Source organism: Temnothorax curvispinosus, unplaced genomic scaffold (genome assembly GCF_003070985.1).
Source record: "Temnothorax curvispinosus isolate PA1 unplaced genomic scaffold, ASM307098v1 QBEX01008615.1, whole genome shotgun sequence".
In the NCBI taxonomy this organism is placed as follows: domain Eukaryota; kingdom Metazoa; phylum Arthropoda; class Insecta; order Hymenoptera; family Formicidae; genus Temnothorax; species Temnothorax curvispinosus.
Genome location: NW_020218395.1, coordinates 128,835 through 150,919, shown reverse-complemented (window position 1 = coordinate 150,919; position 22,085 = coordinate 128,835). Strand labels below are relative to the sequence as shown.

General features: G+C 40.0%; 4 protein-coding genes across 11 annotated transcripts in view; 1 reads left to right on the top strand and 3 right to left on the bottom strand.

Annotated features, from left to right (window-relative positions):
• The window catches only part of LOC112458035, a 12,434-nt gene extending 7,823 nt beyond the window's left edge, over positions 1-4,611 (bottom strand). The window contains exons 1-9 of the mRNA XM_025021432.1: positions 4,321-4,611; positions 4,086-4,230; positions 3,703-3,962; positions 3,463-3,625; positions 3,111-3,378; positions 2,700-3,004; positions 2,513-2,632; positions 2,232-2,426; positions 597-938 (exon numbers count right to left, since the gene is read on the bottom strand). Coding sequence (XP_024877200.1) covers positions 597-938; positions 2,232-2,426; positions 2,513-2,632; positions 2,700-3,004; positions 3,111-3,378; positions 3,463-3,625; positions 3,703-3,962; positions 4,086-4,142 — 1,710 coding nt within the window. The 5' untranslated portion in view covers positions 4,143-4,230; positions 4,321-4,611. The remainder of the gene's footprint in view (positions 1-596; positions 939-2,231; positions 2,427-2,512; positions 2,633-2,699; positions 3,005-3,110; positions 3,379-3,462; positions 3,626-3,702; positions 3,963-4,085; positions 4,231-4,320) is intronic.
• Positions 4,612-4,771: 160 nt separating this feature from the next.
• LOC112458025 lies at positions 4,772-11,330 on the bottom strand. 4 transcript variants are annotated; one of them, XM_025021419.1, is made up of 5 exons: positions 8,094-11,330; positions 6,863-7,449; positions 6,604-6,773; positions 6,162-6,348; positions 4,772-6,015 (listed from the first exon to the last, which is right to left on the bottom strand). In XM_025021419.1, exons 1-5 carry the CDS (start codon positions 8,278-8,280, stop codon positions 5,824-5,826), a joined length of 1,323 nt encoding a protein of 440 aa, XP_024877187.1. In that variant the 5' UTR covers positions 8,281-11,330; the 3' UTR covers positions 4,772-5,823. The 4 variants fall into 4 exon arrangements, with proteins under 4 accessions (XP_024877187.1, XP_024877189.1, XP_024877188.1 ...); XM_025021421.1 differs by having other exon boundaries at positions 8,342-11,329; XM_025021420.1 differs by having other exon boundaries at positions 11,021-11,329.
• Positions 11,331-11,465: 135 nt separating this feature from the next.
• LOC112458023 (leucine-rich repeat and guanylate kinase domain-containing protein-like) lies at positions 11,466-16,067 on the top strand. Of its 5 annotated transcripts, none has more exons than XM_025021413.1 (14): positions 11,466-11,648; positions 12,033-12,209; positions 12,333-12,599; positions 12,786-13,084; positions 13,151-13,355; positions 13,428-13,631; positions 13,907-14,122; positions 14,197-14,353; positions 14,428-14,717; positions 14,786-15,022; positions 15,090-15,260; positions 15,531-15,659; positions 15,732-15,898; positions 15,967-16,067. In XM_025021413.1, exons 2-14 carry the CDS (start codon positions 12,081-12,083, stop codon positions 16,049-16,051), a joined length of 2,556 nt encoding a protein of 851 aa, XP_024877181.1. In that variant the 5' UTR covers positions 11,466-11,648; positions 12,033-12,080; the 3' UTR covers positions 16,052-16,067. The 5 variants fall into 5 exon arrangements, with proteins under 5 accessions (XP_024877181.1, XP_024877183.1, XP_024877182.1 ...); XM_025021414.1 differs by lacking the exon at positions 11,466-11,648 and adding an exon at positions 11,725-11,901; XM_025021412.1 differs by lacking the exon at positions 11,466-11,648 and adding an exon at positions 11,725-11,950.
• A 78-nt stretch (positions 16,068-16,145) lies between these two features.
• Positions 16,146-20,557, bottom strand: LOC112458022 (zinc finger protein DZIP1). Its single transcript, XM_025021411.1, has 8 exons — positions 20,188-20,557; positions 19,737-20,104; positions 19,203-19,556; positions 19,014-19,130; positions 17,670-18,939; positions 17,042-17,597; positions 16,832-16,952; positions 16,146-16,750 (listed from the first exon to the last, which is right to left on the bottom strand). Exons 1-8 carry the CDS (start codon positions 20,306-20,308, stop codon positions 16,454-16,456), a joined length of 3,204 nt encoding a protein of 1,067 aa, XP_024877179.1. The 5' UTR covers positions 20,309-20,557; the 3' UTR covers positions 16,146-16,453.
• Positions 20,558-22,085: the final 1,528 nt, after the last annotated feature.

Below are 22,085 nucleotides of genomic sequence, written 5' to 3'. Positions count from 1 at the left end.
TCGGGGCGCCTTCAAGGTTGTGCTGAAAATAAAAGTTTGCATTCCGGCGAGAAGAGGAGAGAAAGCGATCGATCTCATTCGCCTCGTTCGACGGGAACAAAATTGTCGGAGGGAGCGCATCGCGCGATCGTCATCGTCGACCGGTACCGACCGCTTATTGACAATGACAAGTGTCGAAGTGTCCCCCTTCGCGCGAGCGGGCGCGGTAATGCCGGTAATTCTATTGAAACGCGGGGGCGGACGCGGGAACGTCGAGATGACGACGCCGACGCGAGGCCCGAGAGGCGGTACCCCGGTCGGTTGCGTAACTGTCACGTCGATTCTCCGGAGGGAAAATCCCCGAGACGGAGATCCTCCGCTTTCGAACCGCTCGCGACCCTGGCGCTCGATTTAGCAGACTACAGCTGTCCAACATGGCGATCGGCGACCTTCGCTCCGTCTCTCTCCCTCTCTCTCTCTTTCTTTCTCTCTACTCCTCTCAGCAGTCTCTGCCGATCCGTATAGCAATCTCGGGATACATATCGTGCGTGTTTGTTTGAACGTGTCGAATCAGCGCGATTAACGTGCACGCGGAAAAACTCGTCGGCTTGACGTACCTTGGAGCCGCTCAGTCGGCCGAGATTCTCCGCGAGTGAGACCGCCCGCGACAACATGGTAGCCATTTTTGCCCGAGCGACGGCCGTGGACTGCCAGGCGCGAGCTTCGGTCCCTCGTGGCCCCCACCCGATCGCGCTTGACGTTTCCCACGCGCAAAAGTATGACGCAGAGCAGAGAGGAGCCGCATGCCGCACACGCGAAACTCCCGCAGCCTCGCGGAGTCGAATGTCAAGTGCGTGACTGTGACTGACGGTGCGTCGCCCGTCGGTCGAGTCATCGGGAAGAAAGACTGATGATTGAACTCCGATTAACTTAATCGGGAACTGATTTACTCCTCCCAGCTAAACTTTTTGTAGTTTTCGTTTTCTCTCTTCTGGCTAATGTTTAAGTAATTATGTACCAGTTTTATTTTCAGTAAAGTATGACAGCGCAGCTGCAAAGGACGAACTTGAAATAATATCTTATTATTTTGTTAATCTGGATAGAATTCTTAATCTTTTGTTGACATACGGAAAGAAAGATTAAATTAGAAACAATTAATTGTATAGTTAGAAACTGCTTCAAGCGATTTTGCCGGTTGAACTAATCGCTGATTCACTTAATCAGTGATTTAACTCATTAACCCTAGAATCCATGAGAGGGGTCGATTTCGACCCCAGGCAAACTTTAAAAAAAGAGGTTTTTGCTGATTTTCTGCATTTTTCGGTCTTTAAATGGCTTTTTTCACTAACTAAACTTGAGTAAAATTAAATTTACCGTATACCATTCTCTTCGTTATTAAAAAACGAAGAAATTCATGTAGGTTTAAAGGCCCTTTATTTCTGTAGGACCGGTTTTACTATCAAATAAAGCGTGGGGTCGATATTGCCCCCAGTCATGGATTAGAAGGTCAAAAAAATGATACATGGATTCTAGAGTTAATACATATTTTGTTAACGTGAATAGAATCTTAATCGTTCGTTGACATGTGGAAACAAAGATTAGATTAGAGACAATTATATAGTTCAAAACTTTGCGATCCTGCTGACTGAACAAATTACTTACATCTCGCGAGGAAGGAAACCAGGAATAATTACTGATTCTCCTATTTTATTAACCCTTAAATGCCACCCGGGGTCCAGCGGACCCCAGACTCTTTACATCGATATATTTTCAAATGTTCCCCCCAAAAATGGAGCTCATGCTCCCATTGATGATAGTTGAGTGATTGACCTACCCGTTTGTACACTTAGCAGTACTCAGTTTACTTAATTTTTTATACTATGTTGAAATTAAAATTTTAACAATATAAGCATTTTATTCTCTTTTCTAAGCCTTGAACAACATTGAAAATAATTTTCATAACTAAATATCAAAAAATCAATGAGTAAGGAGACATTTTTCATGCTGGGGTCTTTTAGACCCCATGTGTCATTTACGAGATTCTTGAGAGGTGTGGCATTTAAGGGTTAAATTATCGTAATATTCTTAAAAGTTATGAATCTTCATCATCTTGTCGTCGTGTGTAATAGAAAAATCAATAACATACGCATCTTTTGCGTGTTGTAACATGTATAAAAAGATATATTTCGTGGACCGTACATACAAGTACAAAATACATTATTAAACTCTTCTACAGAGGCTGTCTTCCTTCAGTTTTTTACTTTCTCATAATCCTTCCTCTTCGACGATTTAGAACTAAAAGTGATATCTAAATCCGAAGTCTTGGCGATATTCATCATCGATGCTAACTTGACAGACGTCTCAGCCGCTCGAGCGAAATCGTCCACGGAAATTACCTTCAACTTGGCGTCTAGTATCAATTGTTTAGCTTTCGCTACATTCGTACCCTGCAAAGAAACACGCTGCTTACTAAAAAGAAGAAAAGGAAAACAAAATGATACGAGGCTAATATGTAACTTAAAAGAGTAATTACCTGTAACCGTGCGATTATGGGCACCTTCAGATCTAGTTGTTTAGTAGCGTCTATGATTCCTTGGGCGATTATATCGCATCTCATTATGCCACCGAAAATATTCACCAAAATAGCTTCCACCTGGAATACCATTGACATATCAATCCTTCGTCGTTTTAATTCAGCCGATTTTTATATTAATAATTACATTCGGATCCGAGGATAGTATCTTGAAGCCTTCCGTGACCGTCTCGGTTGTAGCGGTGCCGCCGACGTCCAAGAAATTTGCCGGCGCCCCACCGTACAGCTTGATAATGTCCATGGTGGCCATCGCTAGCCCGGCCCCGTTCACCATACAACCGATGTTCCCGTCGAGAGCTATGTAATTCAAGTTGTACTTCTCCGCCTCGACCTCCTTCGGGTCCATCTGGGTCGTGTCCTTCAGCGCGAACAACTCCTTCTGCCGGAAATCGGCACTGTCGTCGAACTTACATTTGCAATCCAGAGCGTAATCTGCGGCAACAAGACGCAAATATAACGCGCTATTCAGTTCTATTATCGAAACGCATTACCATGCGCTCTTGTTTCTCGTATCTTATCTCATTCGTTGTCAGCGTACATTCGCCACAGATGTCTTCCGCAAATGGATTGATCTCGAGCAGCAGCGCGTCCTTCTCGACGAACAATTCGTAGAGACTGGAGGCGACGAGCGACGCGATCTCCTTGCCGTTTCCCGTGAGTCCCAGTTTATCGGCGATGCTGTTCGCCTGCGCGGACGTTAAACCTTTCCTCACGTCGATCGGCATGTATGCTACGGCTTCCGGATTCGCCGCGGCGACGTCCTCGATGTTCACCCCGCCTTGCTTGGAAACGATCATCACGGGCCCCTTATGAAACATAAAACGACAGCGAATTTAGATCAATCTGCTCCTGACGGAAGTCACAGGGGCAATTTATAAAGTCATACTCACGTCGAAGGTACGTTCCAACATCACCGCCATGTAATACTCCTTACGTGGAAACATACGCGCCGTTACCATCACCGAATTGCATATCTTTCCAGCCGCACTCGTCTGTTTGGTCACAAGGACCTTGCCGATCATGCTATCCGCCAATTCCTTCACCTGTTCAACACTGCAACAGAAGAGATCGTCATCTTTTGCTTCTCTCTCTCTATCTACTATGAATTATGTATTCCGTCATGTACCCACGTGTCGCACATTTCGACGCCGCTAACATTGCTACCCTTAAACTGTCCCTTCGCTCTACCCCCAGCCAGAACTTGCGCCTTCAGCACGAGATCCTTTGTCTTCAGACTCTTGGCCAGAGTGGCCGCTTCATCAGGCGTCTTCGCCACCCAGAAAGACGGAGTAGGAATGCCGGCTTTTTTCAACAAGCCGTACGCGATGTGCTCGTGTACCTCTAAGTTTCTCACCAGTTGTTTGACAACCGAAGCCTTGTGCGTCAGCAGCTGCGGTAAACAAAGTCTTACGTAAAGAATATCCGTATGCAGATGCGCGATTTTACGTGCAAGCAATTTAATCCTACATTCAACACTAAAGCAACTTGTCTTAAGATACAATATTATTATTACCTGTCTGTTTATTCTTCGCGCACATGTCCCCACCAAGGATGATATCATAAACGACATGATGACAATAACTCAGTTTGAATATATACTATGTATAATGTATACTGCTATACATGCATGCGCATTGTCACCGCAATATCCACGCTTCCTGTAGTTATAAATAAATATAAATAATTTGGACATTTTTCATTTACAATTTTGATTGACAGTTTCTTTATATGAATCTCAATTCACTTACGAGACACTCACGCGGACACTCCGTGCACATCCATCATCGCGACTGACACTGAGCCGAGTAGGCGGTAAGCGCATATTTATGCTTCCTTCTTTTTTATTGTAAATGGTGATAAGTGCCACCACGATTCATTATCGGACGACACTTCATTCGATACTATGATATATGCTTGCGTTAAAAATATCATCCACGTTTTTCGAATAGATTTCTATAACTGCGTCATATTCAGTGCGTGTTATCACTTCTTGAAGAAATTGCTTTTATAAAGCTTACGATTATGAACCTATGATATGATTAAAAATATGCGCACTTTCGTCGGGATGAATAACACAATGAAAATAAGTTGGCGATGTAAAACTAATGCATCAGTCAGAAATATGCATAATACAAACGTAATATAAAATTTATTTCAAAAGTTGGGTAAAACATGCGTTTGAAAAAACAGCTCGTGATGCTTGTTAATTGAAATAGTTTATATGAAACATGATATTACGCTACAATTTAAACTCACAATTTAACAGTAATTCAATAAAATCTACCTCGACGCAAACATACATCTATTTGTTAAATAGACGTACTCTTATACAATTGAATCAAAATACAACGCAAAAATTCATTTACTCCTACCTCCGATTCATGTATTTTATCATATTGTTGTACAATCTCGCAAATTGTAAATCTAAATCACGAATTTTACTAAAAATGAAAAAAAATGCGATTATATATATACATATAATATAATATGTAAATCACAAATTACTTTTCTTTATATCCAAATATCTCGCGCTTATATTTTGAAGATAACTTAAAGTCAATATCAATTTAAGAAGATGGATAACTAATCGCCAAGATTTGTATATTTCTCAAAGCAAAAAAAAAGTACAATTGAAAAGTACGCGCTTTATCTTATACATAAATATGTAATTATGCAAATCTTCTTTCATACTAAATCATACTAAATATCAAAATTTCAACAAATCATCCTCGAAATTGCTAGATGTATTTAAATAACTTTCTTCGCCTACATGTATTAACGAAAAAATACTGAAGATTTTATACAAAGTTATTGCACGTAGATGAAAAAATGAGATTTCTGCCTTTAATCGTGTAACAGGCATAAGAATCACTCTTTATTTTATCCACGCATACTATCATATATTCCGGATGAAAGTGTGATTACTGTCTATCGTGATATTCTCTAAAAGTAATTTGTACATATATTAACGCTGCAAATGTGAAGAAGCAATATTTTAGGTAAACTCAATTGCAATTTTGCAATTAGGGCAAACGAAAAAGTATTTGTATACTTGTGGAGACATTGTGTTAATTAACGCATTGTAGAGTAATTTGATGTTAATAACACTGGTGTACTTAATAAAAGGGAAAACAATAAGGATTGTCTACATTGTTAAAACAAAAATTACTTTTTATTTCTAGCGTTACGGGTAAATTATGAATAGATCAGTAATGTGTTCGATATTTAAGTCGAATTTGCGACGCTGCTACTTAAAAGCTAAATCGTTCGTTAAGAGTTCGCCCCGTAACGCCGAGATTCCCTGACAGGCTATACATAACTTCGCTGAAATTACGATCGTCGACGTCTCCGCTGGAATCGGATGTAGTTGTGTTATGCGTACGCGAGCGTGATCGCGATCTTGATCTCGAGCGCTGCCGGCCAAATAATGGTGCTCGCCCAGCCTGGAATTTCAATAAAAACGTCAATCATCACACATTCGAGGGAAAGATCTATTTCTCGAATATTCTCGAATATTTAAAAATAAAAGCCAGAAGGGAGAAACGAAGATATACTTTGGGGAAAGGTTTCGAGCGAAAAATGTACATACCATATTTAAACCCTGTGCGCTTTGCCTGTACGGCGATCGTCCTCTGGGCAATTGTCGCGGACTAATGGTCGCGGGTTGTCGACTCTGAGCGAGGGTGAGTGGTCGCTGACGGGTAGTGGTAGGCATGTATTCGCTTCCCAATGTGCACATGAAATTGACGTTCGGAGTAGGGGTCATCCGGGCGGAGCTGCAACATATTACATTTTAAACATCCCATCCCTCACGAAGAAAAAATTTGTTCCTGTTTTTTTTGCATCAATAAAGCCATCAATAAATTTAAAGCCATCAAAAATATAAAAATACGAAAATACTAAATTTGAGATACTAAATTTGTATACAAAGCTACGAAAGATTTATATTTTTCTACAATTTAGAATCTTATCATAAGTAGCCAGTTTAACGAATTAATTTGACGCGACAAATATAAGAAAGTATCATCTACTTCATTCGCATCAATTTCTGTTCGTATTGCGCCCGTCTCTGTGCACGAGCTATCTGATCCGATCGTAGTCCGCCGGTAGTAAAGCGACGTTGCGACGTTAGTATCTGTTGTCTTCCCAAAGTTCTCGGCTGCATTGGATGTAAACCGATCTTCTGGCCGGTCTGTGCCATCTGCAACAATTATACACGCATCAGTACTTTGCAAGTTACTTTCACCCTGAAGAACATTCGTCATGTACATATTAAAATATTCAACTCACTCTAAATTGATTCTGTAAGTTTAATCGCTGATTCTGTCTCTGTAACAGCAGCTGCTTCGCTCGTTTCACGCGATTTCGATAGGCAATCTGAGCGGGGCTCTGATACCCCAGACGATTGTGGACAGAATTCGGATCTCGCAAATTGGGCAAACTGCTCGTTCGCTTCAGCGGGCTCTTGTTGTTAGTGAAGAAGCCGCCCTGATTGAACGTCAGGTTCGTGCGGCTCCGGCTACGAGTAAGACCGAATCTGTTGCCTCTGTTGCCACGGCGCACATTGAACGCGCCTCCTCTCACATTGTTCGCCTTCTGATTCAGGCTCAAGTTGCTGCGCGACCTCGCGAGATGGCCATTCCTCTTAAAGCGATTCCGAGCGAAACCACCGCGCGCGTTACTCGCGGTATTCGCATTGCGCTGCCAATTCTGTTGCTGTTGATTCTTCAGAATGGGTCCGACATTGCGCTTGATTCTCGCACCTCGTCCTCTAAATCCACCTCGACCACGAACAGCACCGCGATTGCGCTTGGCGCCGCCGATCTTTCCGTTGATCGCCGCAATCTTTTTCTTTTTCTCCATCTTTATGATCTCATCTTAAAAGGAAGAAAACGGACGTCATTTAATGAGCGTACGGCACGGCAGACGTACGATGTGGTGGGATCTAATCTTTGTGAAACTTTTAAATCGAGACACTCAAGGCTAGATCTCGGCACGGACATGATTTCAGCATGGAGTAATATTTCTCAAGTAAATATTTATCGTTTAGGATAGAGATCATTTCGGCATGTATCCCGCCGAGGAAATTGCTGAGAAGAAATATTGTATTCGTAATCTCGAAGATCTTTGCATGCAAAGATATTCTTGTAAAACACCACGTGGAATGCAATCCATGCGGATATATCCTTATATATCCATGGCATATTTTTTTCGAATCGTTATGCCAGAATTAAATGTTAAAAAGATCTGATCATTAAATTAACAGATAATTATTTCTGAAATTATTACCCTTTTAATTTTATATAAAATCATAAGTTAAGTTATTTATCATGAGTTAAGTATCAAGAATGCTAATTCATAGATATCATGAGAAAAAATTTATAAAATGTGCCGATTTTTCTAAACATAAAAACTCAATAATTTAGTAAGAAACAAAATGTAGCTACACAAGCTTATAAACTGAAAAACAAAATTAAATAATAGTAATCTGCTTTCGAAGTATATTTAAAAAATTTAATACATGCAATATATATTTTGTATTGCATTTTTTTATTTTTAATGCCCGTTAATTTCTGTCTTTGTTTATTGTCATTCGCTGCTTTATGGATCACTTCAAAATGGTGTGCAATTAAAGACAAGACGCCGGCTGAGTTCATGTTTCCTCCATTAATGCGACGCTGCTTCCCAGAAATTTTTACATTACACATCTTGTGAATTGTCTCTTTACTCTGTCCTCTTCCTTTCGTTACATTTACGTGACTTTCTTACGAGCTGATTTCTCATGAGCCAGTCAGTGATTCTTCTCGTAGTTCTCGTGACAAGGCCTTCCATTCGATCGTTACCTCTTACATTTCGAAAACTTTCAAGGAGCCCGTATAAACAATTGCCATGTTGATCGATACAAATAAGTAACGCAAATATATCCCTGCCCTGGGATTGCTTGCCAACATCAAAAAACGACTGATCGCGATGAAATCTCATCGGAACATTATTAAAGCTTGCCTACTAGAGTACCTGCATTTTCGGATTGCCAGCGAATATTATAAAAATGCATTGTCAATAGATTGTAATTCGATTTGGAGTAGCGTCCCACAGATCGAGGAGGTGCGGTTTAATTTGCGTCTGGTTCTGCAAATCGAAGGCAGCATTTCTGCATTTCTCTCACGTTCACCGTAGCGATAGGGACGATAGGAGCGAAACAAAGACGAAATTAAGTTATTTATCGTTTCGCTGAATGCTGTCACACGAGTTTTTTGCGGTAGAGATAACGTTGCGCCCAGCATGCACATCACGAGCGAGTCCCGTTTCCCATACTTGGCATCCGCTCGGCGAGTAAAAGTTGTTCGCGATGCAACGGATAAAAATATAGGATTACGCAAGCCCTGCGCTTGTCCCACGCGTGAAGAGAGAGCGTGATTTTTCGTGAGGGATGAGTCACACGACGCTTGGCACAGTCTTCCGAAATTCTCAGCCGTTCGCCCATCTTCTCCGTTCGCAAAATGCACCGAAACGAGACTGCACCGAAACGAAGCTGTTCGAGACGTTATTGATGCTCCAACGATCTCTTTTCTCTATCGGGATGATGATTTCTAATGGGAATCTATCGGGAAAATTAGCGATACATATAACGATGGATCGTGAATCTCCGTAACACGTATTGCGTAATCTGTATCGGCAGCAGCGTGATTCACGATCTCGTCGCTGCAAATTTCGCTCCGATTTCTCTTCCGTAACTGAATCGCCGTGGGCCATTTCGCGTTATCGCGAAGATCCAAGCGTTGCAAGCCGAGAAGATCGCGATTTTCAAGACGTTCGAAAATCGCATTCCAACGTGACGATGCAGACGTTATTTTCAATCAAAGGGAAATCAGTCGTACGTGCGTGATACGCATTAACAATTACAACGAGCAACTTCATGTTCATTTATGCGACCAAGAAATATTGTTAGGGGAAGTGACAGTGTAGATGCAGCCGATGTAACGTTTTATCACGAGTTGATCCGTACACAGAACGATCCCAGGCGCGAGAGATTTCTGGCGAGTGTTCTTGATTTGCCTTCTCGGTATTTCGACCGAGTTTCCTGTTGCAAAGTACATCACAGACGTTCCCCTCTTCTTGAAACAAGGCAAAAGATTGTAAACAATTGCGACTGTAAGATACAATCATTTAAGGCGGACGTGACACGATTCCTCACATAAAATTCTGGAACAGCTTCCCCGTTATTATAATCGCGTCTCCTGCATGTCGACGTGTGCTCGTGTTCCCTAAACACCCGAGGCAAGCAATTACCATCGCGAAATATAATTACTTATGAGACGAATAAAACGGCGAATTGTACAATATCCTGGCATGAATTCTTGGAGCGTTTCCTGGATATTCAACTTATGCTTCTTGGACATTTTCTTCCCGAGGCAAGCAATGGTCTCCGATCGCGAAATACATTTATTCGAGGCAAATATAAAACAATGTCCCGCATATCTTGGCATGAACTCTCGGATCGTTTCCCGATGTTTCGCTCGCGTTTCCTCGGATGTCGATGTACCTATGTTTCCAGTTTCTTCCCAGGGCAAGCAATTACGATCGCAGAAACATTATTTGAGGCAAATACAAAACGACGTTCCATATAACATTCCGACACAAATTCTGGTATTCCAATCACGTTTCTCAGATGTTGATATGTCTTCTGGACACCGATTTCTTCCCGAGGCAAACAACTGCAATCGCGGAGTACGATTTGAGGCAAACGTCGCCTCAACGTTCCCTTGCATAAGAATCTGCTGGCACAAACCATCCTCGCTACTTTGATTCCCAATCAATCTGCTCCTAGACACTCCTCTTTCCGATGGCCAAATAAATCACGAGTAACCGTGATCGTAGAATCTTTCAGGCTGAAAAGATTCCCGCACCGCTTCCACGTGGTTCTATTCGTTTCTCCCTTCCTTCCACCTGCTGGCTGAAACAGCAATTTGCGATCATCGAATGACCGACCAAGCGACACGAGAAACAAATGTGTAAGAACGAAACCTCGTGGACTCCCCTTCCTCGCCTATTTCTCGCTCTCTCTTGAAGAACGTTCAAGAACGTTCCCTCCCTCGCGATCCCGCCTTAACGAACGAGCCTTATCGATCGATCGGCACGCAGGGAAGGTTATCCCGTTTCCCGATGTTGCCCTTCATCGTGAAGAGACCAGGAGAAGGGGGGACATGACGACCACGACGTGAAAACGACGTCCTCGTTACGTAAAAGTGAAAAATAAATGCAGGTACTCTACGCACGTATACGCAAGCACGCCGGGCATCACGCATATAGCCCACACCGACGCCATCTTGTCGATCCCGTCTCGCCCAACGCGGGGCAGGGTGGACACGACGTGGTCGACGTGCGAACCGCGGGCTCACCCGGGGCTCCTGGCGAAACCGTTAGACCGTCGGGACTCTGGCGACTTACCGAGCGACATGTTCACTTTCGCGTCAATCTCTGACATTTTTGCTTTTTGGATCAGTGCTCTCGCTCTCTTTCCTTCTCTATCTATCTTTCTCTCTTTCTCGCTTTCTCTTACGTCGTTCCTTCGAGATTTCTCTTGTGCCAAGATCTCGCGCGTAATTCACGACGCGACGCGCGATATATTCGTCCAACCGGGTTCTTCCTGCTTGTTGCGCGCGAACTCGAACACCGTTCGCGGAGCGATCGACAACGCGATACGAACGCGGAGAGAAGAAACGCGACACGACGAACGAGAGAGGTGGCCAAGAACTGAAGAACTTGGTGAACTGGCCAACTGGCGCGGTGAACCGGAACCGAAGCGGAGCCGCGGAGCGACCGTGATCACGTGATGTCGAGAGGGAGACGAGCGGAGCCGATGAGCACGCCGATTGGTCGTTCGATAGGGAACTCTCGCGACAGCCAATCGACACGTTTGACGCGTTCGTCGTACGACGAATCGGACGTCGCTCCGACACCGCGATGTAATCGAGCATGCGCGACGCACAGCCAATCGGGAGCACTCCGAGAGCGACATGCTGCGACCTGTGACATCATAAAAAAAAACGCGGCACTTTTCATTTCTCAACGCTAGGTTAAAAAACCTATTTTTTATCTTTGGTTCTAACATCCATTTCTATACCAATGTCAATACTTTAATTTTAGTTTAACTTATATTTTATCTTTTCCTAATTCTTAGAACTAATTAAAAAAGATAAAATAGTCTAATATTCTTAAATCGAGATTAAAATTAATCTACATTCTTTTTTCATCCTTCATTCTTCACTCGATCATTTTCTAATGTCTGTTTCTATCAATATAGATTAAAGTTAATCCTTTTTTTAGAGGTCCTCTAATCAGAATCTAGACTAGATTTGAGATTCGATCGCCCTTTATGTATTAAGAATTATTACTCAATCTGTTCTAAATAATCCAAGACTTCGTTGACAATGTTAACTATCTTCGGTTCTCTATTCAGATATCGATATATTATGTGATCAAAAAGTATACAGTGAGTTTTAAAGAAATGGCAGGAACAATAGCTGGTAAAGAGATGCTTGAAAACACTCCGGATGCCAAACGTGTTCCATATGAAAGATCGAAGGACAATTCTGTGGCAAGGTCTCAATTAACGCCAGCTATTTCTGCTGCAGGGGTACGCTTCTTCTTTTCTCAATCAAACTTTAACTCGAGAGATCTTCAGATTGCTTGATGACTAAAAAGACCTATCTATCTCTCTTTCTTGATTAAATTGTCTTAAATTGTTGTTTCATCTCAGATTTGCTCCGGATGGAAGCCCTCTCCTCTTCAGGAGCAAAAGCAACAAATTATCGATAGCGACTGGGGAGGATACGCCTTGGATCTGGATTTATGGGAGGACAGCAAATCGCCCGTGGTTCAGATAAGGCCGGATGAGGTGTCGTTGGACGATAAGGAGAGCTCTGGCTTTCTGTCTGACAGATTGATAGGCATCGGATCATCTTTCCTGGCGAGATCGCCCGAAAACGGTCTCTATATTCTCAGCAAATGTATCCTGAAAAATAGGGTACTGTCGGAAATTTCACACTTTAGATTAATTTGTATTTCTGTTTACTTTTGCCCCTAGCGAGCAAAAATGTTCACAGCATGTTAGTTGTTTGCCAGTAAATTCGAGCAGAATATTAATTGCGACAGATTGAATTTGCTGAGATTCGAACATCACGTTTATTTACTGCTGCTCTTTGCTTTTCAGGGTCTCACGGACATTGTCATGCTGCGACATCATCGGCACTTACAATATATTAACGTCGCCAGTAATAACATATCATGTTTGTCGCCTCTGAGCGGCCTCCGATGTTTAATGTATTTAAACGCGTCGCACAATCAAATTGACCGTGTATCGAACTTTGTGCCTCCTTGGTACCTCACTTACGTAAATTTATCTTACAATCATATGACGGACATCGGCGACTTGAGAAACTGTTGGAGCATCGTCAGATTAAATTTGTCTCACAACAATCTGGAGATCATCTCTGGCCTGGAAAATTTGAAGTAAATGCATAATATTGTGCTCTGATGCACGACGCCTGTATTTGTAATCTGTACAGTTTCTTTCAGACATCTACGGTACTTAAACTTGTCCTACAATCTCATCGAATGTATCGAAAACTTGGACGGTCTGAATATACGAGAATTAAATTTAGAAGGCAACTGCATAACGTCTTTCAGATCCTCTACGCCCGGCCATGGCATAAATACGTTGCTGAATTTGCGAACAATTCTCCTGGGACACAATAGATTGTCGACTTTGGGCTTCTTCAAGGTGATCGTCGCAAGCGGATCGTCGCATACGAAAGTATTCATAATTCTCATTTTAATTACATGATTTTTTTAGGACGCATACAGTTTACGCTTCGTAGATCTAAAGTTCAATAGAATCACCGATCTGTTGGAGGTATTCAACTTGAAGGGCTCGATATTCGAGGTCGATTTTAGGGGTAACACCTGCACGAAGTGGCCCAATTATCGAAATGTATTGATATCTTCCATACCAAGCGTTAAATTTATTGACGGCGTCGAGGTGTTTCCGGAAGAAAAGGTATATTGGACAATTTTAATTACATTTAATTACGTAAGATTGGTGCAAAAGATTTGTCTCTTTCCAGCTTTGTATTAAATAAAGTTAGAAAACCGGATTTCCTTAAAAGGAGAATTGAGAAATTTCCCTCTAAACGAAAAAAGAAAATTATACTGCTCCTGTTCTGCCAACAACTTAGTTTTTAACTTTATTTGACATACGACGAATTGTATGCATAATATATACAATTTAATGTTATGAAATGTACAACTATTGTAAATGAGAATATTTTCCAGGTGACATCAACGATGCTGTTTGCCTCGCCATTGGATTTAATAGCTGCCCGTAAAGTAGCAAAATTAACGCTACTGGAGCAGTTAAACATCAGCAAAGTGGACGCTCACGTTCAACCGTACGACGAAATCAGCCCTCCTCTGATGATACTCACAGGACCATCGGCGCTGAAGAAAATGGCATTGGCCTTGCATGTGGCTCAAACAATTCCCGACAAAGTAATCTTTGCAAATCCTGCAATGTCCCTTCTTAGAAATCAGTCTCGAGAAAACAGTAGAATGCAATCTTGTAGATAAAATACTGCCGTTGGCATACCACGAAAGAGATATGCGAAAACGATGACGAACGTAAAGCTCATATTCCTGTAAACAGAGAAGAGTTTAACGATATGGCGCGGCGTGGCGAGTTTTTGGTAATCCTGGACCTCTTAGGTGACAGCTACGGATTTCGTTAGTGTGATATTGCTTATATTAATTAATATCGTTGTGTAACTATCGTTCGTAAACTATAATTCTTTTTGCAGATGTAAATCAGATCAGTCCATTAATATCTGAACGCAAAATTGGGCTCACTCAAATGAATCTGTACGCAGTTACGGAAATTTCTAAACGATATCCGAATGTGAAGGCGATCTTGATGTTCACGCATAGTGTCAATCTCCACAGGGACTGGATACGAGAAAAATTTGACGTTTACACGTGGATTAAAGACAGTGTGGAAAATTTGTTGGCTGTTAAAATAGGCAAGCATCGGGAGGAAGAAACGGAGACCGCTAGTTGTATATTAAGTTTTATCGAAGAAATTCTGGATGAGGTTCGAACTTAATCTTCTACAATGCGGGATGTACCGTCAAATTTTGCTAAGTTTGCATGTATCGTCAGATAATGTGCCGTCTAGAATTTCCAATTTACTGCATCTCCGTGAGACCGCAAGGAAACGGGTCGACAACAACTGACATTATATTGCAAAGCAAAACGATGCTACCGAAGGTCGTACTACGAAGGAGCGAGGTAGTGTCGCTGGAAAAGAAACGTATTACGTTGACAGAAGCGAGAAATGGAAAATTGTTTGATCGATTTTCGTCTGAAGAAAAAAGGAGAACGACAGGAGAATTAAAAGTACTAAGCGTAACTTTAAATGGAATTTGAATATCGTGCATTTAAATGTCTCAGTATCGGTATGTAGGTGTTATTGGATGAAGAATCGAATATTATTGTTGATGATGAAGAGACGAAACGCGAAGAGCGCAAGTCGAAGATGTTGCTGCGTCGAACTACGTTGGTGACGAACATGTCTAACCATTTCGATGACGATGATCTCGGCGAATCGACGTCTTCCGAAGAAGCAACGGAAAATGTATATGCTTTAAACGTTCTCTGTCGGGAAAAAAAACTATTAATCTTATTCTATAAATTTCTTGTATTATTTTGATCGATATAATATGTACATATATGTGGAACATAAAACGATACTTTTGAGTATCTTCATTGCGCATGAATATAAGGAAAAATAACGTAATAAAAGCTGCTCGGTTAAAAAAAAATTAATATCACAGTAGGACAATTTTTGTCAACGTTCTGTTATTGTTATTCTCTTGTTCTGTATAAATATAATTTTCATATGTAGCATGAAGAAAGACTAACGCATGAAGAAAAAACAGAGGCATTAAAAAATACCTATGTCGAACTTGTAATAAAAAGCAGGAAATTGTATTTGGATTATCACGAAAGTCATCCTGGCTTTTTTATTTTAGTGGTAACACATTGTTCATGTATCAGTCTTAATTACATCTAATATGATACTGTAAATTGTTACCTTGTGTTGCAGTTGCTTATGGATAATTATACAAAAGCTTTTGACTCATTAATTGATTTCATTCATGAGTCATATACGAGTTTGCCTTATAGGAAGTCAATCTTTTTATCAGAAATACAGCATTTTAGGCATACGGTAATTCCCATCATGCTTGAAAATATTGTTGATGAAATCAGAGAGTGAGTATATAATGAAATTCGTGCAAAGTTTTAAGTTTGCTTATTTCAAAGTAATTTTTTTCTTACAGAAATTTATCAATATCTAAACTCCAACGCAGAAGACTATTAAAATTGCAGGAAATCGATTGTCCTCAAAATAATGATCGTGATTAACATTAACAAAGCAAATATAAACTAGCATACAATCTGAATATGTATGCATAGCAATTTTTTATCAGCACTCATAAAAGTAAAATTTGGCGAAATATTTCAGAAACAATTTGTATAACGTGTATATTTCAAGTTACACAGATATGTACAAGACTCCTTCTGGTATACACGCGTGCGTATCATACTGAAAATCCAGTTTGTGCATCAATATATATTAAATAAACTTATCCGTTCCTAAACATGTATGTATATACATCGCTAGTTATGCAAAAACTATAATAAATAATGTATTAAACCTATTCGATTTACGATAGCAATATAGAGCGGAAGATGCATAAATTGAAGTAATAATTTAAAGTTACATTGTACATACAGTGCCTGATATAATACTGCTTATTCCATCTGTTATATTTCATCTATATCTGAATCTAAATCAGAATACTTAATTTCACTTTTACGTTGAGCAGTAGCAAGATCTTTATCCTTCAGAGTTCGCGGAGCAGGCTGCGGAAATACGTTGCCTTTCATCTTTGGACTTGTAAGATTCTGCATAGAATTGTCCAAGATCGAGTTCACGAGACTGGACGAGTTTAACAGCTGATTCCTCGCATTATAATTTGTAAGATCTTGCGAACTCGTATTGAATCGGAAGATCGTTTCGACTGATCCTACAGGTGGCTCCTTCTTCCTTGCTATACTCAACTGAAAAATAATTTATGACAATGTTGTTTCAACGACATGCTAATTGCACACTGGTATATAAATACTGGTATATGATCTTACCTGTTCCTGTATCTTCTTTGATATTTCCGCGATCTTATCGCTTTGCGAAGTTTTTAAAACAATGTTGCCTGTGCTCATAGACTTCTCTTTCTGCAACGCGTATTCTCCCCTCTCAGAGAAGCTTAATAAAAATAATACGAATTAATTACATATTTTTACATTACAGATATAAACAATAATATAAGGAAATTACAATAAAATCTTTAGTACCTTGAGACACCCCAGTCATTGCTATTTATTTGATTCTTTCTTTGATTACTTTCCGGTATCATCGTGTCATCATTTTTCGTCTCATCTAAATCGAACAAGACTTTTTTCTTTATCAAACTACCGACCGAACCGCTCGTTGGTTTTAAAACACTTTTATTCTTCGGAGAAAAAACTAAATCGTCTTGCTGCATAATCGTACTATCCGAGTCATTGTTTTCAGAAAATTTCGGCGCTACCGCCTGTTTCCTGCTGATCGGAGAACCCACTTTACGCACGTTAGTATCCGATACAGTTATCTTTGTAGGTGAAATCTGTTTTATGTCTTCTCGAGAGTCAATGGAGCTCGCGGAGGAGATACTTCGAATCGATTTCGGATATGTCGGTGTCACTTTTGGACTGGAGTAACTATCCGCTCCACTTTTTTTCAATGGCGATTCGCGTGTATTTTCATACACCTCGTCGTCTTTATATTTTTTAGGAAGGAGTTCAATTTTTTGCTTTAGACGTAATTTCAACGGTGTCGTGTTTTCCGTTTTCTGGACAGATGTATATTCGCCTGAAAAACAATATTGTATATTAACTGTATATGATATATACTAGAGATTTAATATAGAAAATGTATGATTACCACTGTCTTTGCTGAATGCTTTCCAAGCCTTCGATTTAACGTGTGTGACTAGCTTATCCAATGAAGAATTTTTCGTAAGCGTGGGATATTTTGATTCCTTACGATTTGTCGATATCGTTTGAAGAACATCTTCGAGTATTTTTTGTCTGATTTGATTGTATCGGACGATTTTCTTTGCATTAATATTTTGTTGATGCCTTATAATCTCCATTTTTTGCTTATACGTTCCCGCAGGTATTCCTTGCCATTCTGGATCGATACCTAATTCTCTCAGCCGATTATCGAATATACTTTGCGCATCTTCCTGTATCGATATTTTCTTGGCATTGAGAGATTTAAATGTAGGCATTTCATGCTTTTTTACTAAATCATCGTCTGTTGTAACACTCTCACTATCGGTTCCCGTCTCTGACATCGACGACAAAGATCCAGATTCCGTCACAGAACTTACGCTATGCCTTTCTAAGAATTCAGATCTTTTACTAGTTTTTATATTGTTGGTATGTAACGTTTCTTTCTTCTCTCTAACACCTATGTACTTTTTATTTACATCAATAGCATTCTCTTTGGTAATAAAACTTTTATTCGTTAAATCATTTATTTCATTTATATTATTCAACGCATCATAATGCCTCGCATTACTTTTCGTTTTTTTTACGACTTCTGATCTGTCCGATTTTTTCAGATTAGGCTTTGCAGTCATACGTTCTACAGTCCTGCTGTCAGTAATGACTTTCTTATTACTCTTACTTTTTACAATATTATCTTTACTAGGCATATATTCGGTTTGTGCCACGACTGACATCAATTTGTCACTGTATTCTTGACTAGAATCACTACCAATATCTTGAATGACCATCTCGGCGTCTTCAGTATTATTTAAACTCTTATAAGTTTTGCTTTCATTGTAATTGCTATCGTGTTTTACCGTTAACAAAGGAGATTTATGGAATTCTGCCGCGTTCTTTTCCTTAGTTTTGTGATTATTGATTTGTATTTGCGAATTACTGATCTCACGTGACAAGCTGTTTAATTGCTTTCTTTGCTCCACTAGCATATTCGATTGATCCACAGACTGTTTCTCTAAGTCGTGCACCTTAGATGCATACTCAGACTTTATACGATCAGCTACTTGCTGAGTCGCTTTCAATTCTGTGGTCAATTTCTCGATATCACGACGATGTTGGGTTTCCATGTCCTCTATTTTGGCTCTCCAATGATTCTCTTGCGTTTGTAACTTTACCTGCATATTTTCCATGCCTGGAGTCAACTGAGAAGATAATATAATCTAATATAGTATAGCAATGGCAAAAATAACGTATAATAAAGACTTGGATTTCTTACTCTTTCAAGAAGTTGATTTCTCAAATTCTCAATCTCTTTTTCTTGTTGACTGATTAGAGTTTTCACATTTGTCTCCAGAATACTCTCATTTACAACGTGATCCTTTTCCCTTAATGCCTGCAAAAAGGTTCCAAATAATTATGAGAGATGTACCACAAAGCAAATAAGATTATTTAATTATTAGCTTACGCGTATCTCGTCAAACAGCATGCTCTTCAAACTTCCAATATCTTCTTGGTATCTTCTTTGCTCTTGAAATCTATCCATCTTGTCAATGTCGTATTCGTTTTTACTTATGTTTCTTGTATAATCCTTTCCTGTGTTATCCAGCAGTTTGTCAGACTCGTTTCTTATCACTCTTTCTGTTTGATTTAATCTTTCCTTCAACGTTTTTATCTCATTGTGCAATTTTTCCGTTTCTGCTCGATAATGATCGTGCACAGGAGAGGTGGATACACCCACGTCTGATATGTATGAATGTTTGCGCGCTATGTGAGCATTTACAAATATAGCGCGTACAAATGTTTTTGGGCAATGTGGACACTGCAAGAAATCATGCAATTAAATCTCAAGAGGTACCATGATCATCTCATAATTTCAATTTATAATTTACAACTTTGCAATTTATAATTTCCAATTTATCATAATTTGTAACCAACAGAAGTCAATTTATTAATAGAATGCATGTTATTTTCGACAGATAAGTCTGTCAAAATAATCTACCTTGTAAACTTCCCCATTAGAAATTTCACCGACGCTAGTTTCAATCAATTTACGTTTCTCCCTTGATCTCTCCTTTATATTCTTTACTGTGTCTTCTAGAGCGGCAATTTCTTTCTTCATACTGACGTTCTGCTCTATCTTCTGCCGCAGCTCGTCTTTCAGTATTATTACACTGTGATCTAGGTACTGTTTGCAATACAATAAATACTCGACTGACAGCTGCGCAAGTCTAAACAACTTAACGAAGTTGGGGTCCAGGATCTTGACGTCGTACTCGCTCTCCAAGCCATAATCTATTACATTATTGATATTCTGATCGATGGTTGAGAAATCTCTCTCCCGTATAACTCTGTCTATGTCTATAGCACCTGCACAATAGGAAAAAAAATTACAAATTGTCAGTAATTTGCAATAATCAACTCAACATTTTGCGCAGCAACATCCAACGTACCTATGCGATTCCAGTCAACTCGTACCCTAGACCCATGCATGTTGAAGTAAAATCCTGATTCCCGGGCGAGCTTCGGGAAATCGTGGCACCAATTGGTGCCGGCTCGAAACGAGAATGCCATTATTTACAGACTTGCTTGCACAGCGGGGAAAATCTTGGAAAAAGATCTTCCAAGGAAAAATCTCATTTCCATCATTTGCTCACATATTTACGAATCGCGCGTACGCGGGTGAAATCTCCACCGCATAATTGCTCACAATCGCCCGCGTGCAATCCGTGCAACTTCATTTGCAATTGCAATTTGCCAGCGAGATAAACGGCAGGTGTCAAAATCGATGTAAACGATGTAAATATAAACAGAAATAGCGTCGGCCGCGAGCGCCATCTGCGAGATCTTTCGGCAACCTTGTTGCAATTAGCAATTACGAATGGGGGCAGATCGGTCCGAAGGAGGTCGCGCAAAACGTGCAAAACCAACTAAAACGCTAGGGAATTAAGATATTCTACGTTGGGCAACCTGACGCGTTCAAACGGCGCACTTTAAATGGCGCGAGATTCGAAATGGATTTGGCGCGCGATAACCTCCTTTCAGGTTATGTTCCCCTGATACCTTTCACGGGAACCACGCAAACCAGATTTTTCGAAGGTGTCGAGAGACGCGTATTCCAATTCTTGTCTTAATCGCCCTCGACAGAGAAAGAGCGAAAGATAAATTTACATAAATGCAATTTCAAAGGCTGCAGTTCGAAATTAAGTAAACTCTTCGTTTCTTCCTCGCTCGAGATTTATTTCTCGCCGCGTGCTCGTCCTTGTTGTTAAATGCGCTAATTAATTTTCTTAAATTGCAGAGGTCTCTGGAAAAGTGGAGTCTTAAAATCGAAGGCAAAGGTCCACTAAAGACTATCGATTTCGTCGTGTCTACGAGTTGTTTCTACAATTGTTTCTGAAATTTGATATAAGTACACGCCCAGACAGCACGACGCATGTCTGAAAAATGTCGTAAAGATATGTCTTTTAGAAAAGATGTCTGGAACGAAACGCTATATTATTGCTTTCGAAAGAAAATATGTTTCGGAACATCTACAACATAAATCAGTGTATCAATGATTTAATACTTATATATACATATATATATAGCTTGGCTTATGATAAAAACCGGTATCGCTAATTGTAAGTAACAAAATTATATAAACATTGTATCATCTGTGTACCGAGCAACTAGCTCTTCTTAATATTAATAAACATTATTGTGATATGATTAAATAATGTTAATAAACGTTAATTAACTCGTGTTCCATATAATTAATTTATTTTCTAAAGAGGATATGAAATAAGACGTTGAAGACATTTTAAAGATGTCATAAAATCATCTTTCTGACAACGTGATGAAACATCCCGAATTATTTTGGAAACGTCTTTTAGACGTCTCAATTAATATTTTCTGGAAATATACTTCGACTCAGCCCTGTTCTGTCAGTTCCTGCTTGTGTCAAGTGTATTATCACTTAAAGTCTAATTAAGGGGTTCAATTTTTCTATTTGTTCATCAAATTTATTGAATGTATTACATATCGCATCTTGCACATAACGCAGCTACAATAAGCTACAAGTAGCAATTAGCTTACATAACGTGCTTCCAGACATTTCATCTAATTATTATCATATGTATTCTCCATGGTCACGTCTTTATTGCACGCTAATTCCTCGGATCTATTTCCGTGCAATAAATAAGTCGTTGCCGTAATGAGTAATATATGAGCGTGTATGCACGGTACTGTATGCATTATGCATACGTTGTGTGTGTGTGTGTGTGTGTGTGTGTGTGTGTGTGTGTGTGTGTGTGTGTGTGTGTGTGTGTGTGTGTGTGTGTGTGTGTGTGTGTGTGTGTGTGTGTGTGTG